The 19,596-nt window shown below is 38.3% G+C and overlaps 4 protein-coding genes across 8 annotated transcripts; 3 read left to right on the plus strand and 1 right to left on the minus strand.

Moving 5' to 3' along the window:
* Positions 1–41: 41 nt before the first annotated feature.
* Positions 42–18,885, plus strand: c4h4orf33 (chromosome 4 C4orf33 homolog). Of its 2 annotated transcripts, none has more exons than XM_041982425.1 (6): positions 42–309; positions 635–828; positions 16,448–16,508; positions 16,606–16,657; positions 16,747–16,946; positions 17,795–18,885. In XM_041982425.1, exons 2-6 carry the CDS (start codon positions 648–650, stop codon positions 17,889–17,891), a joined length of 591 nt encoding a protein of 196 aa, XP_041838359.1. In that variant the 5' UTR covers positions 42–309; positions 635–647; the 3' UTR covers positions 17,892–18,885. The 2 variants fall into 2 exon arrangements, with proteins under 2 accessions (XP_041838359.1, XP_041838358.1); XM_041982424.1 differs by lacking the exon at positions 42–309 and adding an exon at positions 320–565.
* On the plus strand, positions 1,892–5,210 carry LOC121638006. Of its 2 annotated transcripts, XM_041982423.1 has the most exons (7): positions 1,892–2,705; positions 2,888–3,561; positions 3,677–3,722; positions 3,802–3,893; positions 4,055–4,165; positions 4,293–4,396; positions 4,643–5,210. In XM_041982423.1, exons 1-7 carry the CDS (start codon positions 2,694–2,696, stop codon positions 5,020–5,022), a joined length of 1,419 nt encoding a protein of 472 aa, XP_041838357.1. In that variant the 5' UTR covers positions 1,892–2,693; the 3' UTR covers positions 5,023–5,210. The 2 variants fall into 2 exon arrangements, with proteins under 2 accessions (XP_041838357.1, XP_041838356.1); XM_041982422.1 differs by lacking the exon at positions 1,892–2,705 and having other exon boundaries at positions 2,795–3,561.
* LOC121638002 lies at positions 5,279–11,880 on the minus strand. 3 transcript variants are annotated; one of them, XM_041982414.1, is made up of 17 exons: positions 11,299–11,856; positions 11,142–11,211; positions 10,862–10,994; positions 10,399–10,612; positions 10,227–10,302; positions 9,834–10,096; positions 9,069–9,113; positions 8,711–8,749; positions 8,491–8,564; positions 8,344–8,400; positions 8,030–8,235; positions 7,831–7,930; positions 7,593–7,752; positions 7,091–7,194; positions 6,851–6,995; positions 6,339–6,465; positions 5,279–5,761 (listed from the first exon to the last, which is right to left on the minus strand). In XM_041982414.1, exons 1-17 carry the CDS (start codon positions 11,416–11,418, stop codon positions 5,415–5,417), a joined length of 2,280 nt encoding a protein of 759 aa, XP_041838348.1. In that variant the 5' UTR covers positions 11,419–11,856; the 3' UTR covers positions 5,279–5,414. The 3 variants fall into 3 exon arrangements, 2 of the variants coding, with proteins under 2 accessions (XP_041838348.1, XP_041838349.1); XR_006009980.1 differs by having other exon boundaries at positions 5,679–5,761; positions 6,261–6,465; positions 8,711–8,761; positions 11,299–11,880; XM_041982415.1 differs by lacking the exon at positions 6,339–6,465 and having other exon boundaries at positions 5,682–5,761; positions 8,711–8,761; positions 11,299–11,880.
* Positions 12,499–15,979, plus strand: LOC121638005 (E3 SUMO-protein ligase ZBED1-like). Its single transcript, XM_041982420.1, has 3 exons — positions 12,499–13,394; positions 14,169–14,779; positions 15,003–15,979. Exons 1-3 carry the CDS (start codon positions 12,557–12,559, stop codon positions 15,414–15,416), a joined length of 1,863 nt encoding a protein of 620 aa, XP_041838354.1. The 5' UTR covers positions 12,499–12,556; the 3' UTR covers positions 15,417–15,979.
* Positions 18,886–19,596: the final 711 nt, after the last annotated feature.

The following is a 19,596-nucleotide window of genomic DNA, read 5'->3' on the forward strand; positions in this document are numbered from 1 at the left end:
GTTCCGTCAAAATAACGGATATCAATATGGTTCCTCTCGGAATAGGGAAGTGTGTTGTATATATTGCAGTGAAATGCCAATAATAGGAATTCACTATTTTAGTTTCCGTTTGTAATGGTTATAAATTCCATCGAAAGACCCATGAAAGCATTAAAAGTCTTGGTTTATCTTTTACTGCATTTCGCGAATAGAGAACATTTGTAAATAAACGAGTGTTCTTTTTTCCTAACGTGTTTTTTGGGAGGAGACGTCATCTGGATACTATTTTTCATTAATTTCAGCTTTAATCTATAACCACAATCGCATCAAGTAAGATTACTTTGATACACAGTCAAGTTTCCGCTATCACTAAGACAATTACTGCATAGTTACTGAGTAACAGAATTGTGTAAGACATTAGACCCATTTAGATAACAACTTACTAGTCAGGATATATATTAGTCTTCACAACATGTTTTGCAAGATGTTCATACTGTAGCAAGTGAAAAGGGCCTGACAAGATGAAGGTATATTGTGGATTTAGGTTTTTAGCACTGGTCCTTCTTCTGCTATGTTGCGAATCTCTGTAAGTACTGGTACACTTCCTGGGTTTTGTACAATGAATTCTCTTTCTAACTAATTTGTTTTCTTTCAGCCCACTTACGCAAATGGAGTTTGAGATTCAGCACACCTGGGACAGCAACCTTGTGAATCATGAGCCCATCAAGATTGTTTTTTCCCCTGGGTTAGGAGGGCTGAAGATGCAAGTATTTGGCCCATTCTTCAATGACCCAGCAGCTCCTGAAGGACCCCCAAGTCAAGCTTTCCCTGGACTCTGGGACTATGAAGGTGACCGTTGGTCTTTTATTTTATTTTCTTCTTCTTCTTCTTCTTCTTCTTCTTATTCTTCTTCTTATTATTATTATTATTATTATTATTATTATCTTCCTGTGGGGTTGCATTTTATAAAAGAATAGCTTTTAGAGAGTTGTTGCCAAAACTACAATTAATCCCCCCAGATCAGATTAATGTGATATTGGACAACTGAGTGACTAAACTTTTGAAATTGTGTTATACAAATTCTCTATGAATATTTGTGATATAATGAAATGTTTATCAGGCCAATATACATTTTTATCAATAGTACAAATTATCGCACACTGAAAACCGTAACTTTCAGGGTTTTTTATAGCTTCCTAAAGAAAGGGATAGTAAATCTTACTGGAAAACATATCTATACACATAGTATTAAGGGAAAATTGCTTTTTTTTGCATCTATTCACTAACCTTAAAGCTACAATCAGAAGTTTAGATTAGAAAAAAGAAAGAAAAGGCATCCCATTTAAAACGCACTAAAGAACATGTTATATATCATTTGTTTATTTGGTCCTAATATCCAGTCCCTTGCTATCATTACACCTATATGAGACAACCTTTTCTTGGCCTCAGCTTAATATCTAATTGATACAAATGGAAAGCAATCCTCTCATGTAATTGTAACTCTAAGCAAGAAGAAAAAATATGTTTTCTATTAGGGCTGGACGATTAATCGAAATTTGATCGTGATTTCGATTTTGCCTTGTCACGATCATTAAAACACTGTAATCGAAGAAAAACGATTACTGTTGTGCATGTAAATTCCTGCGCTGTTAAGGCGCCATCAACACACCTCTGTATGGCGTTACATCGTTGCCAAATACCTTGATGAGCGTACCAAATACCCTGGCGAGCGTATTTATCAATTCGGTAGCGCATTTCTTAATCGAGCGAGCGCATTGCTCTGATCGCGGGAGTTTTTAATTACTCGCGGGGCCGTAAACGCAGCACATCGAGCGTAAAACACGCCCCCCCACTCTCACCAGTACGCTCTCGTCGGAAAACTCTGCTCGCTCTCTCTGTTCAGAGGGCGTATTTGTCAGTCGGGGGCGGTAACCTTCTCATTAATCTGATTGGCCAGAATTTTCAGTTCCAATTCGGTGACAGCGCGGGTCTTGGTTGTAATAGCTTGGTGCAACTTTATTGCCCCAAAGGTACGGAAACATTTACAAACATGACAGTTTAACATAATCTTATGGGAGCACCTGGAAAATCCACCAGTTTAGAAAATAAAAATATATATAGCGGGGTAAAAATTAATATATATTCAGGAAGGCACTTTGGTTTAAAGCAGAAGAAGAGCAGAGGACGTGACGTGGATTAAAAAAAAAAAAAAATTGGAGGACAAGAAGAAGAAGAAGAAGAAGAAGAACGAGGAGGACAAAGAAGGTGAAGGAAATATACATTTGTTAAGTTTAACATGTAACATTCATTTTATTAGAAAACAGTACATGTTTTCAGTTACAACTAAAATTGGGTAGCCGTCAAAATGTATAATTAGACATATTAAAGATGCAACTCAAGGTAAATGGCTTGTAACGTATGTTGACGTGTGGCTCATATATGCTAACAATTGACTACTGGGTGGACTTGACTGCATCTTAGTCATCTAGTTTTAAGGCTAATCTCCGTTATACCCCTTTCTTTAATTTTGACGTAAAATTTGTGACAAGAAGTTGTTGTTAATCATTATTAATTGTAGCTGTCGAAATCCCAAGACTAACAGTATGTTTCTATGACCAAGTTTAGTCTCAACACCGTTTACAACATAACCATTTTGTTGACAGTTATTTTGATACAGTTGAGGACAGCACTGAACACTGAGCAGATCCGGTAAAATGACAGAGCAAGTAAGTACTGCACTACTCAATATCAATAAGCATTTTTGTTTAGAATAAATTTCATCACCAATTTCCCCAACTGTCTGTATAGTAGCTTTACTAATAATTACTTTAGCCACCTTAATTATATATAATTTTTAAGTAAACCCAAGCACAGTGCTGATGTTTTAATGTTACTTTCCTGTCAACAGCATATTCTCAGACAACAAATGATCTCCAGACTGATCAGGAAATTAGAGTGTGGCCTTTCACGCCAACCTCTGGACATGGACTTTCTACTATTTACTTGCAGACAGGAGCTGTACCTCTGGGAAGCACTGTCGAGGCATGTAAATATCCACTTAGAGATTGTACAGGCTTTGCAAGAGTTCCTAAGATTGGTGATGGACCACATTGATCATGCTAATGTTGCGGTGACCACAGTTGAAACTGTAACTGGAGCAAGGGGGCGTCCCATGTATGTAGTAGAGAAAGAGAGACTGGTTGAACTTCTTGAATTAAATCTGCCAGTGAAGAGCATTGCAAAATTACTGGGGATTTCAGCCAGGACAGTTCATCGACGGATGACAGAATATGGCCTTTCTGTCAACCAAAATTATAGCACTCTCACAGATGAAGAGCTGGATGATGCCATCCAGCAAATACAGAGTGAAATTCCAACAGCAGGCTATCGGATGGTGAAAGGAAGGCTGAGGTCGATGGGTATCAATGTCCAGTGGAGAAGACTTACTGCATCAATGCATCGCGTGGACTCACTTGGAATTCTTTCCAGACTGAGTGGACTAGGCTGCATTGTGCGGAGAACTTATTCTGTCAGAGGACCCCTCTCACTGTGGCATGTCGACACTAATCACAAGCTGATAAGGTCAGTATGCTACTGTTTTATTGTTTTTTTTTAGTTATTACACAGTTATGAAAATGAATTAGTATGTTAGTATGTTGCCATGAAATAAATGAACTGTTCGAGTCTATGCCACCAGGTACAACATTGTCCTTTTTGGTGCAGTTGATGGCTACTCCAGGAAGGTAAGAGTTAACTTAGCTTTTTACAACTGTGTGTTCTCTGTCTAAGCCTGTGTAATATAAGTTTCTTACTGTTATGTAGGTGATGTGTTTGGAGGCTGCAACAAACAACACTGCATCAACAGCTTTTGCGGCATTCAAAAAAGCAACAGAGATCCATGGTATACCTTCAAGGCATGTTTTTACATTGTTTATCACCCCAGAATTATTTCAACCCTATTTGAAAATGGTTATACACATAAATTCATGTTATGTACAAGATGTACATTGCATTTTGTGTATTTAATGTAGAGACAAATTTTAACACCTCTTTGTCATCTGTGTAAATTATGCAGGGTGAGAGGTGATCAGGGAGTAGAGAACGTGGACATAGCTAGATATATGTTTACCATCCGTGGAACTGATCGAGGGAGCTTTATGTCGGGAAAAAGTGTCCATAATCAAAGGTGAATTTTGTTTTTCTTAAGTTAAATGTTTTCTAAATCTATTTGTACACTGTCACTAACACAATAGATACAGCAAGTGAAAAAGTGTTTAGTTACCATGTCTCCAAACTCTTTGATGTACTCTTAGGATCGAGCGTTTGTGGCGGGATGTCAGGACATGTGTGACATCAAAGTATTACAACGAACTCCACCTGCTGGAGATGGAAGACCTACTTGAAGTGTCCTCCTGCGGTAAGGCAATGTCTGATGACTTGTGAGGGGCAAACAAGGAAGGTAGTTCTCCTTGATCAATTTCAATACTTAGAAATAGGTTAACAAATGTGAATCAGCTGAAGAAACTGAATATAGACTAATTAGTCAGGGCATTATAAGATGTGTAATAAAGGTAAAATCATGGAAAAAAAAACAAAAGCATCAATATTTTATTCTTAATTAGTTTTAGTTCTTCATCTAGTTTGTAAACTTTTTCTTTTACAGAAGATCTGTTTGCAGTCCACCTAACATTCCTTGTCAAACTTCAGAAAGACCTGGATGCTTTTGTGGAAGGTTGGAACCACCATCCCATCAGAACAGAAGAAAACAGAACTCCTGAGCAGCTCTGGCAAACAGGAATGATGCTTCAACCCATTAACCAGCCAGAGAATCTTGAGGATATTCAGGAGCCGGACATTGACTGGGACATTGCAGCAGATTTTCGAGAAGATGTGCACGGAGCTGTGGTGGTCCCTGAATTTGACTGCCCAGTAACTGAAGACCAGCTGGTGGAATGTCAGAATCTTATCAATAACAACAGTGATCTGGACAGCAGGAGCCTCTACCTCATGTGTCGTGAATATCTGTCTACTTTAAATGTGTAATTGAAGATATCTTTACTTTTGAAAAATTGGTACAGAGTAATTATTTGAAATGCTTTGTAATCATAAAAACACTGCATGTACTTATGTTGCCTTTACACCCACTTGCCCAATCTGAAATATCATACAGGAAACTTTTGTTATCTTGAAACTTTTGCTTGTGAATCTTTAAAGAAATGTAAAACCTCTGCAAGTGTAAATTTTACAACTGCAAAACAATTCTTTGGTAAGATTTATTTGTAACAAGATCTTTTGAAGAGATACACATGCCAGTGTAAACATTTTCAAATACATTTTCTGAAAAGTCTTTTTTTGTCTTTTCAAAACTGCAGGGTTGCAACAACCACAACGATTTAGCTGCAAAACACTTAAACATAACTTGAGTTCTTTGTCATTTAGTACCTGCTAAATTCATAACCAAACTCCAGTGCAGTGCTTAGGTTCTTTTCGAAGTCAATGTATGTTCCCAAGTGGCGTGTGGGAAATGTTATAGTAACCCCACAGGCATTGACAACTGGGTAACACATGCTATGTTCCCCATAATGAGAGTTGCAGTCATGCTCAAAATTTATGTTGATTTTAAACATGCTTCGTTGAGACTCAATCAGTGGGATGTGAGCATGACCTGTGACCCACTGAAAGAAATTCTGTAGTGAAGGACATTTGCTTCCCTTGCCATTCATCTCAGATGTACCAGCCATTTCTTCTTCAGCTGCACCGACTTTCACTTCATGGTCTCCATCTAATTAGACAAAAACATGTCAGGTTTTGCCACAACTACTTGTCTAGTTGCAGTTACTAAACTGAATATCTAAACTGTGGAATTGTGATTGTTGACACCCAAATTCTCAAATCTTGTCAATACAATTAAATGGGTGGCAGACATGAGAAGACCCGCTGGTGGATGTCAACTTCCTCTATCAGGTGTACCTGCAGGAACTTCCAAGAGCTGCAAGGCTGACCTAACTTTCCCCTTTAAAGGCAAATTTTCTCATCTGGAGCCAAACCACTTGTACAGACTCCTCAAAACAGTTAGGTAAAAGTTCTGCTTTGATCCTTTATTGATTTCTGAATTTAAATCTGAATGTAGATGCATAAGACTGGCTTCATTGTGTATTGGTTCTTTAGCAAAGCTCAAGCCTACAGGTGAGGGAAGGCCTGTAGATCAACTAATAACTTGAAAAGATATACATTACGCCTCTGTTCCCTCTCAACCACTATGTGGTGATAATGATTCTTACATCATTGCAGAACTGCAACCAACTTCGGGTCTATCTTAGATTTTTTGTTCCATTAGTCTTCAATCGTTTCTGTCCTACCTCTGTCTTCCAGATTTTGCAGAAAGTCCTGCAGAAAATTAAGAACTTTCAGTTCTTGCCGACGTCTGACAGATCCTTCCTCACTTAAGTTTGGAGAAAAAGCACCAACGATGAAGTCTGCATCAACCTGACATATAAAAACACATTAAAACTTTAAAACTACATGATGAATCCTAAAATAATCAATTAAGAGGCTTCACAAAGTACAACTAAATAGTGCAAATTATATTACATATTGTTAGCCTCATAGCATAATTACCTAAGCCATGTTTTGGCTAAATTGTGATACCCAGCCGTTCTCTCTGACTATACTGTTGATTGACTGCACCTCATTACCTATACATGACATGGGCAAATATGCCATGAGGCTAATGATGTATCATAATTTTGCTATGGCATATTTCTGTTGTCTATCACAATTTGAAATCTAAAATATACAATGCTAAAAACATTTTTTTTAAACAGACAGGAAGAATCAAAGTAAGGGAATATTTGCTGTAAACATTGCTTACTTTTGTAATGTGGCCAGGGACAAAAAGCTCTTGGCACAGTTGCTCGTGGTGTGCCAAAATCTCAGTTACCCCATACAGTTTGAATCCCTCACGAAGCTGAGTCAGAATTGGGATCAACCTCACCACTGAATGCAAACCAATGGCCCTAATAAAGTGTAAGACAAGAATACTGTATTTATTCACAGTAAAATAGATATCACTGAATCATCAATGACAAAGTTACTTTCATAGTGAACATACTCTGTGATGGCATTTTTCTTGTCAACAGTTATTGGTCCTTGGTAACCACAAGCCACAATGGCATCTGACAATCCCATCAGTTTTTCATCATCTGCATTTTGCACCTAAAAGTGTAAAATCAACAAAAATTGAAGATAACAGAAAATATAAGATGTAGCAGAAATATGCACAGAAAAGGTAGGACAATAACCAAATGATAAATTATATCCACTATTTCATGGCATATTGCCAACTACAGGCATGGAAACTTAACATCATTTCCAATACTGAGCTGCACTAGGCTGCAGCGACCATCTAGATTTTAAGAAAATCACTGGTCAGAGTATTGAGAGAAGAGGGCGGAGGGGACGGGCATACAGTTATGGGGAGACTGGGAGACACCTGTTGGATTCAAGTGTCATGAAGCTGGTTGATTATGATACATTAATCTAAGTGTATTAGTATTAACAAGGGACACAGTAACAGTGTCACTTTGTGCTATAAATATTATCAGAACCAGTACCTCTGCCTTCAGGTTTTTCATATCCTGAGCTGTAACCTCCTCAGGCCCACCATTGATGCCCATCTCTCCATGGCACAAGAAGTTGTAGCACTGTGTTGTAAAGAAGTTTGGTGCAGGACCTCCTTGGACCAAACTTGTGGCTAGAATCTCTCCACAGGTCCTTTTGTGAGAAAATTAAAAACTATTTAGAGGGAAATTAAATACAAATACTTTAAATATAAAATGTCTTTCAACGTACTTGAAATTGTGGTCTTGGTAGTCCAAGATATTGTATTTGGGGATCTTGCCTTGTTCCCCATCTCCTTCAAAGTAATGTGATTCAATTCCACGCACCATTTCTGTAGAAATGATAAAAACTTTGTTAAATGCAATATATCACACAGATCGACACTTTTCCTTACTCTGATGACCTGAGATGTGCTTAGTGGAACACACACCAGTGAGAAATTCTTTTCGTAAAGCACCTTCATCTATTCCATGTTCACCAATGAAGGAGACACGGAGGAGATTCTTTGGTGAGGCCTTTTTTTGTCTGATCCACTGCTTCATCCCCCTTTGAAACAGGTCCTCCCTTGTAACTGAGATGTTAAATGTCACGGAGGTATCCACCCTCTTCTCAAGTGCTATCAGGATGTCTGATACGCTAAACAGTCATATAAAAGCATTAATTGTAAGACAGACTGTATTAAAGCTCACAGATGGATATGTGCATCAAGCCCATTCATAGTACAAAGTTCATTCCACTGAATACCTGCTGTAGTTCCCACGGACGTCCTCACAAACAGTGACGTCTTCTTCAGCTCGGTTACTGGTAAAAAAAAAAAAAAGTCAACATATTTTATTATGTAAAAGATTTTGTGAAAAACATCCTGCTAAAGAAATTTGGATTTTTATTTACCTCTCCCCACAAAAACTAGCATGTGTACAGATGTCCTCTTTATTAAAGAGCTGACCACACAATGGACAGGCAACCTATGAGAACAAAAAGCCAAAAATATATTATTATAGAAATTCCTTTTACTATTGTTTACTGAGTAATTACTACAAGTTTAGGTTTTCATATTAAGCCACTCATATAATATATTGTTATCTTATAATGTGTACTGTGGTTTGCTCACCTTACTCTCCAAAACTTCTGGCTGCATTTCTGTCAAGACCTGTAAAAGTTGCTTTAGTAAAACGCAATTTAAGAATACCAATCAAATCTCCTTGCAATTCAGTACTTTAAATTCAACCTTTTGCAATGGAAAAAATTTGTGTGTCTCTGACCATTTATTCCATCTAGCAGAAAAAACCTGAGCATTGTGCAACAATCGTTCAAACAGCTAAATAAATTATGACAAAGCATTTATAAAATCAAATGTGATATAAATTTTACATTGTATGACAGAAATGACTAATTTTTAAATGGTTTTACACAATTACATTCTGGAATTACAATATCTAATATAATCAAATTATTCATTTATAACTCACCACATCATCATCCTCACACATAGTGGTGTCATCTGCAGGTGCAGTCTATAAAAGTTAAAAGAAGACAGTGGAATAAGACAATAAAGTACCTTAAAGTACGTGGCAGTAATGACAAAACAGCTAACCTTGAATCTCCACCATGCTGTGGTGGAGATCCCTCCTTCTTGTTTGCATGCCTAATGATCATAGATGCTGTATTGGACAAGGCTCTATCAAAGCAACTCAGACTGAATGCAATTCAAAGGTAAATATATGGTTTTAGGTGAAAAAAAGGGTCTCCCTAGTTGAGTTTAGGTTCACCATGGCCTCATTGGTGTTTTGGCTATGTCCAACCAGGAGGGGGTCTATTGACAGACCCACACACAGTGGAGAATATACATCTCTCAGCTGGTCTGGGAACAACTTGGCATTTCTGCAGAACTAGAGGAGGCTGAGGGAAAAAGGAGGTGTGGAATTCTCTGCTAAGGATGCTGCCCCTGTAACCTACAGTGGATCTATTAATAGGGGAGTGGTGGCCTAGTGGTTACAGAGGTGGACTTGGGTCTGGAGAACCTGGGATTAAGTCTCCAGCCTGGCAACTAAGGCACTGGAATCTGGCCCTAGCAACTAGGATGGGTTAAATGCAGAGAAAGAATTTCCCCACTGTGGGACTAATAAAGGATGATTATAATCAAACAGAAGAGATGTTCACAGCGATCCTAAACAACAAATTTCCCTGAAAAAGAGGAAATCAACAGGTTGTTTATGTCGGTCAGACAGCCATACCTCATCACTGCCATTGAAGATGTTACACTCCTTGACATGGAGCCCGAGGAGCTGCAGTGGCACATAGTTCTGGCATGAGAGACACCGTGCTTTTGGCATGGCCTGGAACTCTGGAGCAGTCATGGGCAGGGGAGTAATATCCAGTGTGTGCTGGATGGGCATAATATACAAACAAGACTTTCCCAAAGTCTTCAAAATGCTGCTTCCAGTGTATCCCTCATCCTCAGGTGGTAGAATGATGAGTTTCCTTTGACCTGATCCCCCTGTTTCCATATACATTAAATACAATCTTCAGCTGTTTGCTTGAAGGATAATTCTCAAATATACCTACATCAGTAACAACAAAATCAATTTAAATTGAGACACATTTGACAAACAAAGACAATGTTTTACCCATAGCTTTGTAAAGCATCCATGCTCCCTCGACTTGATTCAATTTTGGAAACACCTCACAAAGAAGGTCTGCGACCTGTGGATGCCAGTAATACCAGTGAAATTTTAATCAAAGATTTTTAAAATTACATATATAAATGCAGCTTTAGTAGTTTAAAATGAGGTAACATACCTCCTTATGGCCAGCATCCTCAGGAATATTCACTGTTCTTCTTCCCAACCCTGCCTGTAGAAGCATGAGCTCCTCAGTGAGTTTGGGTGTTTTTTCCAAGGCAGTCTGCAAAAGGCAAAACTGGACGGGTGTCATTTTGCTGCTGGGCCTCTTTTTTGTCGAACGTAAGTGGGGTCTCAAATTGGTTCTTTTGTTAAACAGTCCAGGAAAACTCCTGAAAATAGTGTGGAGAAAACAACGAATAACATTTATCATCTGTAGATCTAAAAATGCTCAATTGAAATAATAGCATAAATTAAAGCTCTCAGTGGAAGACATGTCCACCTGTCTCTCAAAGAATAATGATGTGGTACAATCATTTGACGCAAAAGGTTTATGTTAGCTTCAATTAAAACATTTACTCAGTGGTAACTTAATTATATGGATACATCCTAATATATCTTTTGACTAACAACATCCAAACCTGGCCATGCTTTGCTGCACAGTGCTGCCTGAAGGCCCCTGCACAGGCACTGTGATAGACCTCTGAGGTGGTGGTCTCTGCGATGTCTCCTGACTGGAATCCCTAGCTGCCTGTTGTGTGGGCTGTCCCTCAACTTTATTAATAATACATTGAACATAAACAACATCAACTCAAAACATAGGTAATACTGTTAAATTAATTGGTTATGCTGTGCAGCGACAGCTTAACTACAATCACATTCTTCATAGCTAACAAACTATAAACTGCTCCTGATACATACTTGGTGCTGGATTATTGAGGGTTCTTCGGAGCATTTCTATTAAACTGATTGCAGCACTGCGCAATTCATCCTAAAAGAATTTGGAAAAATTAATGAATGCACTTGCAGAAAACAATAATTCAAATGTTTTTGCTTTTTTTTAAAAGACAATCCTCACCTCTTTTGGGTCTGACATTTTGAGATTTGGAAAGATGGTCTTGGGGGTATACAAAAACAAAAGTTGATGAACATGTGGCATATAAGCTACAATCACACATGCATACGTAAATGCAAACATACATACACACTGTCTTTCAATAAATTGAGATTAAGAAATTACAATAACATCATTCTACTTAAATGTCCAACAATATTTATTTTAGTTCAATGAACTTTTACATTTTCCTACTGACATTTGGCAAATATTCCGCCATTCATTGGGGAATATTCAGTCATTATTTTAATTCCTATCACTTGTCCATCCATTCATTGTCTGTACAGGTAATCAATTTTACGTCAAAATTAAAGAAAGGGGTATAACGGAGATTAGCCTTAAAACTAGATGACTAAGATGCAGTCAAGTCCACCCAGTAGTCAATTGTTAGCATATATGAGCCACACGTCAACATACGTTACAAGCCATTTACCTTGAGTTGCATCTTTAATATGTCTAATTATACATTTTGACGGCTACCCAATTTTAGTTGTAACTGAAAACATGTACTGTTTTCTAATAAAATGAATGTTACATGTTAAACTTAACAAATGTATATTTCCTTCACCTTCTTTGTCCTCCTCGTTCTTCTTCTTCTTCTTCTTCTTCTTGTCCTCCAATTTTTTTTTTTTTTTAATCCACGTCACGTCCTCTGCTCTTCTTCTGCTTTAAACCAAAGTGCCTTCCTGAATATATATTAATTTTTACCCCGCTATATATATTTTTATTTTCTAAACTGGTGGATTTTCCAGGTGCTCCCATAAGATTATGTTAAACTGTCATGTTTGTAAATGTTTCCGTACCTTTGGGGCAATAAAGTTGCACCAAGCTATTACAACCAAGACCCGCGCTGTCACCGAATTGGAACTGAAAATTCTGGCCAATCAGATTAATGAGAAGGTTACCGCCCCCGACTGACAAATACGCCCTCTGAACAGAGAGAGCGAGCAGAGTTTTCCGACGAGAGCGTACTGGTGAGAGTGGGGGGGCGTGTTTTACGCTCGATGTGCTGCGTTTACGGCCCCGCGAGTAATTAAAAACTCCCGCGATCAGAGCAATGCGCTCGCTCGATTAAGAAATGCGCTACCGAATTGATAAATACGCTCGCCAGGGTATTTGGTACGCTCATCAAGGTATTTGGCAACGATGTAACGCCATACCTCTGTCACGTGCAGCTGCAGCAAGCGTGCGAGATGTGTTGATTAATTGAGCGATTGACAACATGGCAGAAAGCCAGCCAGAACCCTTAGCAGAAAAGAAAGGTAGGACAACTTCTGTCATTTGGAGACATTTTGGCTTCAAATTGTCAGACGTGGAGCAGAAGGAGATTACTTGCAAAATTTGTCGCGCCGTCGTGTCTGCACCCCAAAGCAACACGACAAACTTATTCAACCATTTAAAGTTCAGCCATAAAGTGGTCTACGAAAAAGTCCTGAAGGAACAAAAGACCCCACAAAGCGCGTCAACTTCAGCCACCAGAACACAGTCTTCCATTGAGAACACGCTTTACAATGCCACTCCATATCCCACCGGATCCCGGCGACATCAAGAGATAACGGAGGCTGTGACATTTATGCTAGCTAAAGACATGTGCCCCATCAGTACAGTTAGCAACCCAGGCTTTAAGACACTGGTTAAGACTTTGGACAAGCGTTACGTGTTGCCATCACGTAAACACTTCAGCAGAGTTGCATTGCCTGCTTTGTACGATAAATGTCGCGCTGAAGTGGAAAAAGATGTCTCCACTGCCGAGTATTTTGCCACCACAACGGATTTGTGGTCAAGCCGCTCTATGGAGCCGTACATTTCCCTCACCGTGCATTACATTGATGCAGATTTTGCCATGAAGACAAAATGTCTCCAGACAGCATTTTTCCCTGATGACCATACAGGGATTAATATTGCTGATGGTTTGAAGCAAGCTATGGCGGCATGGAATTTGGAGGAGGATAAGCTTGTGTGCATTACAACTGACAATGCCTCAAACGTCAAGCTGGCAGCTGAACTCAATGGATGGATAAGGCTGCAGTGCTTCGGGCACAGACTTCACTTGGCCATAGGTGAGAAATGTTCTTTCTTCCTGTCTGTGTGACATATGCGATGATGTTATTTATTAAATGATACATTAGAATACGGTATTACTGTCACAAAAGTAGGGATAGGCCCATATTACTATAGTGGAAGTCACCTAAATATTTTACTTCAAGTAGTAAATTAACCATTGTGTTATGTTCGTTTCTAAGGTAGATCAATTATGTTACGGGGTCTATTTGATCCAGGGCCTTATAGCTTTCCAAAATGTTCAGAAACCAAAAATATTCCAGTAAACATATGTCGTTATTAACTATTAATATCCCATTCAATCAATATTTAGTGGATCGATGTTCTTTACCTCTCACAGTTCAAGGTTCAATGAGTATAATTTGTTTTTTTTAAAAAGAAATTCATGTTCAAAATGTGTTTATATACACTTTTAATACTTAAAGATAAAACAATACTTTGACATGACAAATGTTTTTTAGAAATTATTTTATATTTGGATTTTTTTAAATCAAGTTTTGTTGTTAAATTAATATGATACACATCTTCTGTATAGCATCCCAATGAGATATAAGAATTTGTTTTAAAAGAAACTTTATTTAACCACTCTTTTTATTAATTAGAAATTCACAAAAATCAAAACAAAACTAAAGATATTATATATATTATATAATATATATATTATATTAAATATATTATATTATATTACACACACACATACACACACACACACACATATATATATATATATATATATATATATATTTTATAAAAAAAATTTTTTGTCATTCCAGAGAATGCAATGAAGGACAGCAGGATTGAACGTGCGATGGGGGTCTGTAAAAAAGTGGTCAGCACCTTCTCCTACAGCTGGAAAAAAAAGAAGGAGCTAATACAGGCCCAGAGGGAACTGAAGCTGCCTGAGCACTCCTTGAAGACAGAGTGTCCCACCAGATGGGGATCCCGACAAGCCATGATCAACAGGGTCCTTGAGCAGCAGAAGGCAATCGCCCAGGTCCTCTCCAGTGACCGCAAAACCAGACATCTGACCCCAAGATGGCAGGACATTGAGGTACTAGAGGCTGTCAACAACTCACTAAGCCCTCTAGTTGAGTTTACGGATGCGCTCTCTGGGGAACAGTATGTGAGTGTATCACTTGTAAAGCCAACTCTCCACCTCTTCCACACATCCATACTAGCAGTCAAAGAGAATGACACAGACCTCTCCAAGTGCATTAAGCAGAAGATCATGGGTTACCTCAAAGAGAAATATGATGACTCGAAAACACAAGAGCTCCTCGACATGGCGTCTGCAGTGGACCCAAGGTTTAAGCTGAAATATGTGGCTGAAGAGAGTCGTGAAGCAATTGAAGCCAGACTGACATCTGAAATGAAGACTGTCATGGTAATACTACTACTACTACTGATACTACAACTAAAAAACAATAATAAAAATTGTTTTTACTATTTTAGCAATTGAAATGAATGTATTGAAAATACATATCTTACAGTAAACTCAATAACATCATGTAAACTTAAAATGCTGAGTAATACAATTATGTGTAACTACCATACTTCAGTTGAAATATAAATTCATATTGTCTTCTATTTATTTCCCCATCTTCAAGGAGAGGACCCCTACTGAGCCAATGATGACACCAGCTGCTGACACTGATGCTGCAACCGGGGGAGCACAGAAGAAGAAGAGGGGCTTGGGCAGCTTCTTCAAAACCACAGAAGACACGGTTCCAGGACCATCTCCTCATCAACCAGACCAGGCCATAGTTTTGGAGCTTCAGGCCTACCTCCAGGCAAGGCCCCTTGATGCTGAGGCTGACCCACTTGAGTGGTGGAAATCATCACAGCCATACTACCCACGGCTCTCCAAACTGGCTAGGAAATACCTGTGCATCCCTGCCACAAGTGCTGCATCAGAACGGGTTTTTAGCACAGGTGGAAATGTTGTCACCTGCCTACGTTCATCACTGAAGCCAGACCAAGTGAACAGACTGGTGTTCCTAGCCAAAAACCTCAGTTTGTAGTAAGTGAACCACAGGGAGTATAGACTGGGTATTCATTTTTTTATTGCTAATATTCTTTTAATATTATTTTACTCCTTGTTTTAATTTATAGCCGGATGTTTGTTCCAAAAGTTATTGAGGTGGATTTCTTTTTGGTGGTTCAATAAACACTTTTTTAAAATCAGTGAATAATTGTGTATAATAATCGTGATTTCAATATCTATCAAAATAATCGTGATTATTATTTTTTCTATAATCGTCCAGCCCTATTTTCTATGATACCAAACTATGTCTTTAAATGCCTATTATTATCCAATAAAGAAAACGTCATATTTATTGATCTGACAAAACTCCTGACACCACAGAATTGATAAAATATGAATTTTATAAACTTCACCAAAGTTGCTTTTGTGGCTTGCTTTGACAGGTTGTATGATTTTGCACACACAAGGCTTTTATGGCTCTCAGTACTTCCTCCAGTTGTCTGACATTATTGTTCCAGTCAAGAGTAACCTGCTATATATGATGCCATTTTAGGGTGCTGTACAAGCTGAAATAAAAATGTGTCCAATGTTGTTTGAGAATCGAGGGGCGGGCTGTGCTTATGAGACCATTATAGCAACTACATTATCATTATGACGTTACATAGCAATTAAACTTTGTAATGAGGTTGAGTAATAACAATCCATTCTAATTGACCTTAAGGAAGTTCGATTTCCAGTTAATGAGCCCAACATATTTGGCCTCATTAATGTTACTTAATAGATAGGAAACAAACCCCATTACAGTGGAGGTAGATAATGAGCATCTTGTTATGTTAGTGAGTGTGCTGGTGCTTTTATCTTATTAAAAAAGTTTACATTCTGTTATTATTGTATATTCTCCCATGTTTGTTGAACTGTAACTTTTGAATCAATTACTTAAATTATTTAATTATTGTCTTGTTTTTTGCTATAGCTACTGATAAAGTTAATTACAGTTCTTAAGCAGTTTATTAATATGAAATTAAAATTCTTATCTTAATTTTCTTTCATTTTTTTTTATCTTGTCAGTTGTGGAATCTTTCTTCCTTGATAGCACCACAGAAAATTATCTCGAGGTGGAGCTTTGCCCGTAAGTATCAAGCTAAGTTTTTATCCCTTCCTTGTGTGTGATCATATTTGTAGACAGTTAAAGTACAATAATGAAACATCTCTGTACGTTCTTTAAGACATGGACAGCACCTCATATTATTGCTGTCAGGAGTTGGCCAAGCATTCGTGGTAGGCTGACGTCTAAGGAGTCATTCATAGGTTTTTATTTGTATCAGGTGCTAAGTGTTTCCTATTTTTCTCCTTATTTCTTTCTACAGCAACAGCTGCCCATGGTCTTTACAGCGACAATCACAGGGGATAGGTGGACAGGTGAATCTCTGATCCCCTGGTCATACTTCCCTCCCAATGTCAACAAGATGAACTCCTATGCCATCCATGGCTCAGGAGAGAAACGCACATATGAGGCTCTCTACCCCATCCCAAAAGAGGAGATAGTTGAAGGCCAAAAGCCAAACTTGTAAGTATGCTCAGGCTGCAGACAGAATCAAAATAGCAAGTTAGATGTGATTCTTGTTGGGTTAAAACACACAAGTAGTTAATAAATGTGAAACTCAAACCATTTAGCTGTTTCCCATAATCAAACTCGTCAACTATGACAAAAAGGAAGATGGCAGGTGAAAAACAGTTAATCAGAGGTTCAGTTTCAGATACAAATGATAGGAGTGCAGGCTGTAGTCAGTCAGAAAACACTCTACTACCAAAAGGGACTCCCCAGATACAAATATTTCTCAGAAGAGGTGATTTCACAGATATAAACACTCTACCCACTACTTCTATCGCGGGAACCAATCAGCTTCTGTATCTTGAGTTGGTTGTATGAAAGATTTATAATGCAACACACAGACAGTACCACCTATGATAGGAAGGATAGAAGTTAGGATCAAGAAAGCTTAGAAAGTGTTTGTCTGTATAAGAGTTATGAGGAGAAGCAGTGGATTTGCTTGGTAAGGTGTGACTTCTAACCAAAGTTGCCTCCTCATTTCCTCATTTCTGCCTGTCAATAGTTAGCTGCTGTAAAGATTTAGTGCTCAATCACTTTTGAGTCGTCTGCATTTTGCTGCTGCACCTTTAAGATAACTAATGAGATAATGGAGAACATGTTTAAGCCATCATCAGGGTTATGTTCACATATCTGTTTTTTACCCCTTCAGTGATAAAAATGACACCTCGCAACTATTTAAAAATGTTTGTGTGGCTCTTAAAACGTTTAAAGTGTGTTTAAACGAGTAATGATGGACCAGTGTAGTATACTGCATTGTGTGTGCATAATTACTTGTATGATTCACTTCTATATCTGTCTCTTAGCCATCGCCTGGAGTACTTCAAAAATTTCCGCCTGCAAAGCATTATGGGAGAGGACTGGGTCCAGCCAGATTCTGATCTGTGGTTAGGAAAGCCCTGAGCTCCTTTTTTCTCCCTGTACGCACACACAGACACACAAACTCACTGCAGCAGCAGCAGGGCAATAGTGGAAACACTGTTTGACAGGGAACAAAGGGCAATCAATCTTTATTAGTTAATGATATAAAAAGATATGACAAGAAATGTGTTATCAGCTTGTCAGACCGTGTTAGACCTTGCACATTCCCGTGCATGAACACGCACACACAAATCACAAGATGCTGGACATCACCTTAAATTGCCTCAGCAGAGTGTAACCTACAGCGCTTATGATGTACTTGGTGGAAAGCTGTGCTCATTTTGACATTCAGCTCTTGTGCAGCCTGAATGTTTCACTTTGTTGAGATAACCTCCAATGAGTTCTAGTGATTGTTTGCCCTGACTGTTCGGGAATGTGTCAGCTAATGTGTCGGGTCTGCTTTTGGATCAGTGCTTCTTATAATTAGGTCCTTTTGGAATCATTCCACTACTTGAATTGAATTAATTTTACCTTGAAATATGTTTACATATTGATTAAATTGTGTTGGTGATTGACAAGTATTAGTATCATCTGTCAATAGAGGCTGTTTGCATAATAAGATTCTTCCCACTCATTTTGAAGAACATTTTTGTTATATTGCTATTTTTTGTTTCATTTTCTTGTTTTTTTTTTTGTTTTTTTTCATCTTTATGTTTAAATAAACTCTCAAACTGAATCAAATCAAAACTTGGTTTAGTGATTTTTTTGCTTCCTTGCCAATAGATGGACTAGAGGATCATTTACACCGTTATGTTTGGACCCAGATTATGTAGCCATTGTCACTAGCTTGGTCTGCTTAGGTTAAAATCTGTCCTGGTCTCTCAGTTGGTGTCCTTTCTCAACTCTTGACAAAAACTAATTGCAAACTATTCTTTAAACTTGGCTAATGTGAAATATACAACATGTTCTCCTATTATGTCAAATGGATGTATGCAATGCTTTTTTATGATTATTAAACTGAACTGAAGTGAGATGAGAGTTGCTGGAAATGTTGAATTGACTGATCATGACACTCTGCAGTTCATCCACTTCTAATATAAATATCAAAGTCATCCTTGCTCACTTTTTTTCCTTTTAGAAGTAGAGATCACAGACCACCAGATTCCTAACATCACACAAGTGATGAGTGGGGACTTATAAATCTTCTGTCTATGACCCCATGAGTCTTTCCCCTTTACCCTGTTACAGCTCCTAATAGAGCTTGAGTATTTACCCAAAACTCCTTTCGGATCACCGACTGACAAACTGCTTCTCCGGACCAGAGGATGGGGGGGTTGATTGATTTTTTTTATGTTGGCTGTGCTGTTCTTCGCTGTGGCAGCCTAAAAGCCCATATTGAGCCCTATCAGTTTTAATTGGCATTTTCGCCTTTGAAATGGGTGCTGTGATTAGGCCTGGAAAGCCTGCTGCTTAAGCCCCCTCCTTATCATTGCCTGCGGTGCCTTGCCACCACACTGCACAGTATTCACCTACGCACACACATGCACGTATAGGAGTTGCAGCAGCATGTCTATTTCTAATAAAATGTGACCTAAAATGATGTTTCTGGACACATAAAAAAAACAGGGTCTTCATAAAACACTTTGATGAATGATGACTACGCACACCTACCTGAGCGAAGCCCAAGGATGTGTGTGCCCGCTAAGATTTAAACCCAGTTCTCTCTAATTAGTGTGAAGAGATGAGA

The sequence above is a fragment of the Melanotaenia boesemani genome, chromosome 4, assembly GCF_017639745.1.
Source record: "Melanotaenia boesemani isolate fMelBoe1 chromosome 4, fMelBoe1.pri, whole genome shotgun sequence".
Lineage (NCBI taxonomy): Eukaryota > Metazoa > Chordata > Actinopteri > Atheriniformes > Melanotaeniidae > Melanotaenia > Melanotaenia boesemani.